Here is a 9,201-nt window from a genome sequence, read left to right on the forward strand (position 1 = left end):
GAAATTGTTTGACAATTATGTACTTCTGTTCATCCTGTCTGCGAAACTGAATGCGATGATGAAAAGAATGAAATGCTGGTAAAATGTTTATCAAAAATACATTTATTTATCAAAAATAAAACAGAAAGTGCACAAGCCTCATTGTAACACAGTTAAGTTCAGTTAACCTGCTATTTTTTACACAGATTATAATATTTGAATTCAGTTTTTCAAATATCATAATAAGTCTGATACAGATGTAAATATTTACTAGGGAAAAGTATTTCTAATTGCGAACACTTTTGTAAGTTTTGCTGGCATGACAGAAAATCATCTACAAATTCACAAAGTATACATTATTTTACAGGTTCAGTGTTTAAGTATAAAAACAGTCCTGAGTAGACAAACTGTGCTGTTTAGTTTTCAGTTCTGAGATAAAAGCCACAAAAAGATTCAGATGGTCTTAATTTGACCTCCTCTATCCAGCAAATAGGCTAAAATGACCAACACCAGCTCCAGCTGTTAATTCACGCCACAGAAATGCATGAAAAAAAGCGCACAGAAGTCCTGCAGCGCTCGTGTGTGACCACAAGATGGCACCAGATAATGTACTCTGCAGTCATCTGCATGCTTTTCACTATTTCATACTACATACATTCACCAGTCACTTTATTAAGAACAGCAGATTAATACTAGGTAGGACCCCATTTGCTCTCAGAACAGCCTCAGTTCTTCATGGCATAGATTCCAGATGTGACAGCTGCACATTCATGCTGTGAATCTTCTCTTTTTCTAAACTTTTTATATTTTTCTTATCTTCAAATGTCCTATTTTGGTGAACCTGTGTCCAGTGCAGCCTCAGATTCCTGATCTTGGCTGATAGGAGTGAAATCCGATGTAGTCGTCTACTGGTGTAGTTCATCTCGGCTCAAGGTTCGATGTGTTGTGTGTTCTGAGATACATTTCTGCTCACCACAGGTGTAGAGAGTGGTTGTTTGAGTTACCATAGCCTTCCTGTCAGCTCTGCCCATTCTCCTCAGACTTCTCTCATCAAAATGGGTCAACTGATGCCTTTCACTGTGTTCTTTTTGTTTTTCATGCCATTCTGTGTAAACTATAGAGACTGTTGTGAGTAAAAATCACAGAAGATCAGCTGTTTCTGAAATGCACAAACCAGCCCACATTGTCTGATTGGATAATTGCATGAATAAGCAGGTGTACTGGAGTTCCTAATAAAGTAGCCAATGAGTGTAAGTATTAAGATACATATACACAATGCCCTTAATGCAACAAAGTACATACATATTTACAGTATCTTCTTTACGTCAACAACACACAAGGCAAATGCGGTAACTCATTTCACATAAACATCACATTTCTCTTGATTTCTCCTGGAAACTTCTCATTTCTCATTCTCGTTCCTGGAGTTTATCACATAGATTTCCCGTAACACCTCTTTTATACATGAGTTTGAAAGGAAGGTGTTTAATTTGCCAAGTAAGCCAGGGTTTTTATAGGACTACATTGTTCTCAAATTCAATAACAGTCATCATTTTAACCTTAGCCTGGCCTCTATAAATCAGCCCTCTATTGTAAGCCAGGGACTCTTTTAATTGTAAAATAAATTCCACAAACCCCATCAGCACATATTTATTTCATGAATATAATCCAACCATTCAAATAGTATACTCTCAGAAAAAAAGCAGTACTCAACTATACCTTTTCTTGTCACTATGGTGGCTGCATCAAAAGTATCTTTTGTACCTTTAATATATATCTTTCACCTTGAAGTGTGGAAGTGCTTTTTTTTTTTTTAAAAAAAAAAAAAAGATTTAAGATCTAATTATTTTTAAAGTAAAGCTTCAATGGGACACCTTATTAGATATACAATGGCACACCTTAAAAGATATATACTGAAGCTGTATGCTTGAAGGTACCACATCATAGACAAGGACTAGTACAATTCCCTTTTTTTCTGAGAGTTAAAGGTTCTCCAACTTTTCGCAGACAAATGTTAACTAATTTAAGCACTTTAAAACTGTGAAATAAATTCCAGGAACCCCATCAGCTTTATTTCACAAACATATTCCACTATTCAAATATTAAGATCATTATTTTAATGTGTACAAAATGTTTTGGCTATTTATTGGAGTGATAGAGCTTTTATTCCTGACCTCTCCACCCACAGAACACATTATGTCCAAGCTGACATCATTTATAGGCCTACTTGTTTTTGAGTTATTGAGGTTTGGATTAAACCCATTCAATGCAAGGGACCAGTCAAACAGCCTAATAACTATAAGAAAATTATAATGAATGTATAATAACTTTCCCTGCTGAAACATCTCGGTTAGTCTGCGCAGCTACCAGTTGCCAAAACACAGGCTGAGCTGGTCAAACTGGTGGACCATCTTTGCCCACTGCTAAGTTATTTTCCAGCTTTTTTCTACATATTTTATGAAATGAAGAAATGTTTTTCAGCGACTGTTCTAATTGCCTTACTGTTGTGTTGGTGGCTGCTCAGACTAAACTGGTTGGATCAGCAGGTAGGCTGTGATGGTGAATGGTGGAGATTTATTTCTACCACTGAAAATAACCATTAGTTGTTTTTTTGTTGTTGTTGTTGTTGTTGTTGTTGTTGTTTTTTTTTTTATTTACTCTATATAAAGCTATGCTAATTTAGTTAACTCTATATGAAGCTGTGCTTTACTGACCCCTGGGGAACCCAGACCCCCCCTGCTCTAATGCCACTCTTGAAATGCTGTTTGGTTGTTTGTCCTGGTGTTTTTTTTTTTGGCTGCTCACACATCTGTCAGCTTCCCTGTGTATTCATCAAGGTTAAAATTACAGTACATGGAGAAATTAAAGTCATCATCATCATTATTATTTTCCGAGCACTCTGATTTAATGAGTGTGAATTTGCTTGCGGATTTAGGCATGCTGTTTTCCTCAGACGGGGCCACCGGACTCCCGCAGGTCACGTGCGTGTACGTGTTGTGATCCTCGTCGTCGTTTTCCCGGTGGTAGAAGTAGCTGAAGTTGGACACAATGACAGGAACAGGCAGGGCAATGGTGAGCACCCCGGCCACGGCACACATCGAACCAACGATTTTACCACCGACCGTGACGGGGCTCATGTCCCCGTATCCCACTGTAGTCATGGTAACCACAGCCCACCAGAACGACTCCGGGATGCTGGTGAAGCTCGACTCGGGGTCGTCCACTTCAGCGAAGAAGACCGCGCTGGAGAACAGGACGATGCCAATGACGAGGAAAAAGATGAGCAGTCCCAGCTCGCGCATGCTGGCGTGCAGCGTCCGACCCAGGATCTGTAGCCCTTTCGAGTGGCGCGAGAGTTTGAAAATGCGGAAGACGCGCACGAGACGGATCACTCTGAGCACGGTCAGGGACGCGGCCTGTTGCGCGTTGCCTCTGTGCTCTGCAAGCTCCAAACCCAGAGTTATGAAGTACGGCACGATTGCTATGATGTCGATGGTGTTCATGATGTCCTTGTAGAAAGCGGACTTGCTCGGACACGACATGAACCTCACGAACATCTCGAAGGAAAACCACGCGATGCACAGCGTCTCGAGCAGGAAGAACGGGTCGGTGAACGGGCTGCCGTTCCAGCCTCCTTCAGTCGTCCCGTTAACTGTTGCCTGCCTGCTCAGCACATCGCCGGAACTTCTGAATTCTGGTAACGTCTCCAAGCAGAAGATAACGATTGATACCAGGATGACCATCACGGACACAATGGCGATCACTCGGGCCGCTCGCGAGCTGTCGGGATACTCGAACATGAGCCAAACCTGCCGCTGGAACTCGTTGGTGGGCATCGGGCGCTCCTCGTCTCTGCTAAGCCCTTCATCCGCGATGAAGCCCTGTATCACGGCCTCGTCGATCTCGTAAAACTTTATCTCCTCCACGAAAATCTCTACCGGTACGTTCAGGGGTCGGCGGAGCCTCCCGCCGGATTGGTAGTAGTACAGGATGGCGTCGAAGCTGGACCGGTTCCGGTCGAAGAAGTACTCGTTCCGGAGTGGGTCAAAGAAGCGGGTGCGTTTGTGCGGGTCACCCAGCAGTGTGTTCGGGAAACGGGAGAGCGTCTGGAGCTGCGTCTCGAAGCGCAGCCCGGACACGTTGATGAACACCCGCTCGCTGCCGTCCCGCTCGGTCAGATCCGCGTCGCGCGGGAGCCGGACAGAGGGAGGCGTGTGCACGGGCTCAGCCGAATCCGCCGTCATGCTGCCCCGTCGGGCGAACCGCCTATCGCTCCTCCACGATTTCCTCCCGCTCCACCAGTTTCTAGGGTCGGGCAAATCCAGCCTGACGACTTATGGCTCAGACTCGCGTGGTGATAAAGCGACTGATTTGTTTTGGATCCGCGTTGACGGAGGCTTAAAAAAGTACCGAAAACCTCCCCGAACTGCTGGGTATGTAACTTATCCAGACAGCGCGCGCGCGGGGCAATACTCACGGATCGGTCATCTCGAGCTCTTTAAACAGCAAAGCCCACCCTGTGTGTGATTGGCAAACTGAAAAAAGGTGCCGTGCTCTTTAGGAAAACAAATGCTCATGTCACTGAGCAATGACTTTTAATCCACGTGTTCAGGGCAAAGCTACCCAAGCCAGAAACTCTGTATCATTAATAAAATGGGTTCTTATAATGTTGTTGATTTATAAAATAAACAGTAATTTTGCAGTTCTGGAGAATAATTCCATCGAGAAGCAGGTTTATTTTTTTAAACGAAAACCAGTAGTAAAGGGCAATAAATAAATAAGTAACAGTAATAAGACTGCTATCTTCAAATGCCATTCAGGAAAAAATAAAGGCGTTTATGCTATCTTTAAATCAAAATGAGTAACTGACTGTTTTCTGCTTTTGTGCAACATTTACATTTCATTACTGGCAGATGATTTTATCCAAAGTGATTTACAGCTGATACAGGTATCTAATTCATGCAGCTGTATGAACACTCATTAGCAGTAAGAGTGCTGCAGAACCAACTTACCCAACCAACTTACCTGAATCACGTCAGAAGAAATGCTAGATAGTTTAAGAGGAGTGTAATGTGTACACATTTTGGCTAATAGAAGTCCATTCATGCCACTTAGGTTTTGATAATCTACAGTGGTTTAATAGTGCGAGACAGTAAGCCGACCAGCAGAAAGCAGTGGGATGATGAGCGTCTGGACCTGAAATTGTGTTCTGATTAGTGTGGTTCGGTCTATCCAATATTATCATAGAAAGACAAGCTGGTTGACTACTATTACTCAAAAGCTGGTAAGACTGGCAGGCTCGATGCTAGTGATATTAAGCTAAGCTTGATTCCATTTTGTGCTTCATTGAAGTCACAAGAAATTTTCTTTCACTGTCAAAGGTGGTGCTTTTTATTTATCCAGATGAAGATATTTTAAAGGCAAGCTGAAAAAATATGCTATGTGAGGCATCCTTTGGAAGAAGGGCAGGTGTAACTGAGTATCATCAGTATCTGATCATTGAAAGCCATTGGATTGGGATATAACAACAGTGACATCCATCTATTCTCTGACCCTACACAGGGTCACAGGGGAGCCTGGAGCCTACCCCTGAGGACTCAGGGCACAAGGAGGGGGACACCCTGGACAGGGTGCCAGCCCATCGCACACTACGGACAATTTGGAATTGCCAATCAGCCTACAACGCATGTCTTTGGACTAGGAGAGGAAACCGGAGTACCCAGAGGAAACCCCCGAAGCACAGGGAGAACATGAAAGCTCCACACTCACAGGGCGGAGGCAGGAATGGAACCCCCAACACGGGAGGTGCAATGCAACAGTGCTAACTATTAAGCCACCGTGCCCCTACAAAAGTAACAGTGATGGACTCGTTTTGTCTTGATGTTCAGCTGCTCTTGGAAGAGCTGTCAGATAGAATGTAAGTGCTGATGAGTGACGCTGTGTAGAGGACATACTTAAAAGCACAGAGAACTTGAAATTCCTTGTTTATTGACATCATTTCACATTTCCTTCTCATAATATATTAGCATCATGGTACTTCATTACACCTTTACTTTATGTCTTTTTAATCCACTGAAGTCATCTTCTTATGCAAGAATATGGGGCCAACTATGTGTCCAACAGCAGCTCACTTACCCAGAAGATTCCAAGCTTAATTTGTTTGGGTTTAGACACACTTATGGCAATCACAAGTGCATAGTGAACCAAAAGTAGCCATGTTGTTAGAAGTCATATTTAAAGTTTTAATGGCTTTTGAAATCTGGGCCAAAAATGGACTAAATTTAACGAATACTTGTGTGGCGTTTCAGTTGGTGAACTCCACTGTGCGATGCGGCCTCATCAAGGCTAAGTTGTGGTTGTGTTCTGGCAGGGAGATATGGATGAGTTCATTCTCATAATTTTAAACAGTATGTGAGCCAGATGAAGCAGTAAGTGTGGGCCAGCATTACTAACTGGGTCATGCACTGATTGCTTTTATCATGCATATTTTCTTTGATATAGATCATTTAAGCAATGTTCCTAGGTATCCTAAGTAACGGTCCAAGAAATGTAATCCATTTTATGATTAACCTAACATCTGACATGCATAATAAAAATGAAGAAATATGCAGAGAGCAATACTCAGACCAATTTTGCTCTCATACACTGAAGCAATGAACACGAGATCCTCGTAAAACCAAGGCAATGGAAACTTCAAGCTTGAGTGGCATCTGAGCACCATTTGAGGACAAGATGTTAAGGAAGCCAAAATAACACTCCCAGCAGTTATAGGCTCTGGTTTTACGGCTATGAACATGAGAAACAAGTTGCAAGGCTGATGAGTTAAAAGAGAGCACACGGTTTGAATAATCATGCTAAAAATACACCACCACAATACATTAGAAAGGTATTCAGCAACTGAGAAACCAAAAAAGTTGCCTTGCTATTTTTGTGCATATGTAAAGTTTTATGCAGTATACAGTATGTATTTATTTTCATATTTCATTGTGTTTGCTGTAACTTGTGCAAAACGTTCTTTAGGAATAGTTCTATTAGAAACTGACTCTATTAAATAGCAATATTCTAGAGTGTTGAGCGAAATTATGTTAACTCATTATGTTGGGATTAAGTTGAACTCTGCAGAACTGCATTTAGCTCTCTCTTGTTTACTCAAAAGATGAGGGCAAATCTCTGAACCACACCTATATGAGACCCTTCCGTAGATGTCGTAGATACTTGGGATCCTAGTTTAGGCTCCAGCATCAAGTGACATACATGTGCTTCCTGCTGATAATTTGTGACCCTGCTGTGTTCACTGACAGACTGTCTACATCAGGGGAAAAGGGTCACCACTCATCACATTAGCAGCATGATTTTGTAGGACATGATTTTGCACTGCTAAACCATTTAGTGAGAATGTTTGGGATTTTTTTTTTTTTTTTTTATTGAGTGGTATGTCACAGGTTAGATTCCACTTGTGTTCACTCTGTTTTGTGTGCACCTGTTTAATTCTGATCAGATGATTCAGCATATTTATATAATTTTTAATGAAATTATATAAATTACCATATATTATAGTGATATTGGATTCTTGAACCTGATTGGTTGGAAGGTGTTGATTCATTTTCTATAACAGCAGCTCTGATAGTGAATTCTGCTGCAATTCAAATCACAGCTTTATATTAATGTGCTTGTTCAAATATTTTATCATTTCTATGGTAACAACTAATTCACAGGGACTTGTATGGCAGCCACTCTACATAATCTAAGTCTAATAATAAAAAAAGATTTTGATTATAATTAAAATAATTAAAATATATAATTAAGTAATATTGTACTCGCACTCGCGGTTATACTGAATATCAGCATGACTGTGATTCAGCCGTAGGTACAACTATAGTTTTATATATAAGAAATTAATATCGAGTAACTGACATTTGGGACAAATTATGGACAAATAATTTTATTATAAGTTTATTTTTGCTCTGCAAACAGAAAGAGATCCCAAAGAATCCACACTAACTGATAGCCCGTCAGCTAGCTGGCTAGCTAGCTCACAATGATTTGTACATTCCCGTTAAAGGTGTATCCGGTGAAATTGGCTTCCCTTCTTCCTTTTTATCTTCATCTGACAAGCTTTCATATTCATTCTTTCTTATTTTCTCATTTTTGGAAGGAGTCTCCAGTGTCAGCACTTTATAAAGCTTTTTTGCCACAGGAAAGTCTTCAGAACAGGAGAGTTTGCAATTTTTGGTTTTTTGGTAACATGACAAGCAGCATTTTATTTTTTTTTCTTAACTTCAAGAGAGAAAAACAGAGCCTGGTGAGGGAACAACTGTTTGTAGCTGCTACATCATAAGTGTTAACTGGAACTAATTTGATTTGCAGATGTTATACAGATAACTAATAAATAACTAATAAACTAATAAAGATTTTACCCACATTTAGCCTGTGGGCAGGTGTTAATGTCAAGCCCTCATAGTTTGACCTACTGTACCAAGACTTGGAAGAATTAATTCTGGCAGTCAAACCAGACATGCTTTTTATATCTGTTAATAGAGCTACACAGTAATTATTAGATTTTGGCTCTACCAACAGGAAATAGTGCTTTGCCAGAGAAGGCATGCCAGGGGTTCCCAGGAGTATAAAACTCTGACAGTGGGCATTATCCCATCTTAATAGATTGCAGCAGCCTCGCCCACATACATGAAGGACATCCCTGCAGAAACAGGATACTCCCATGCCCTTCAACACACACAGTGTGTTAATGCCAGCCCCCTAGGGAAGATGAATTGACACAGAATGCTCATCCTGAAGTTCAGCATGGTTTTGTTAGTGTAACTTCATGTGTGGTAACCTACTGACACTTACATTCCGTCCTGGATGCCCGACATGATACTATGAACCTTGTGTTTCTGAGCACATCTTCATGGTACAGTAGATCTGTGTCTAAATGTAGCTTGAATGAGCTTGAATTGAACCTTGTTCTGCATTTAGCTCATGAGCTCACAAGCACTGGCTCGTGTCACTATCACTTCCTGTGAGTGTGTCAAGTTAATATACATGAACAGGGGCCATGAGGGTTGTGTTCATTCATAAAGAAAACATTGCTTGGTGAAATAGGCAGTAAATTATGTGCACAAAGGCATGTGTTAATTAAAGTATGAATGATTTTTAGCAGGTGTAATCCTAGCAGACTTTAGCACCTCCAGTTGGCTTCCGGTGCACTCTGTCACTGCACCA

At 41.1% G+C, this 9,201-nt stretch overlaps 1 protein-coding gene across 1 annotated transcript; it reads right to left on the reverse strand.

Annotated features, from left to right (window-relative positions):
* Window positions 1-133: 133 nt before the first annotated feature.
* LOC113529164 (shaker-related potassium channel tsha2-like) lies at window positions 134-4,223 on the reverse strand. The gene has a single exon (XM_026918171.3). It carries the CDS (start codon window positions 4,221-4,223, stop codon window positions 2,781-2,783), a length of 1,443 nt encoding a protein of 480 aa, XP_026773972.1. The 3' UTR covers window positions 134-2,780.
* Between the last annotated feature and the right edge of the window lie 4,978 nt (window positions 4,224-9,201).

Source organism: Pangasianodon hypophthalmus, chromosome 7 (assembly GCF_027358585.1).
Source record: "Pangasianodon hypophthalmus isolate fPanHyp1 chromosome 7, fPanHyp1.pri, whole genome shotgun sequence".
Lineage (NCBI taxonomy): Eukaryota > Metazoa > Chordata > Actinopteri > Siluriformes > Pangasiidae > Pangasianodon > Pangasianodon hypophthalmus.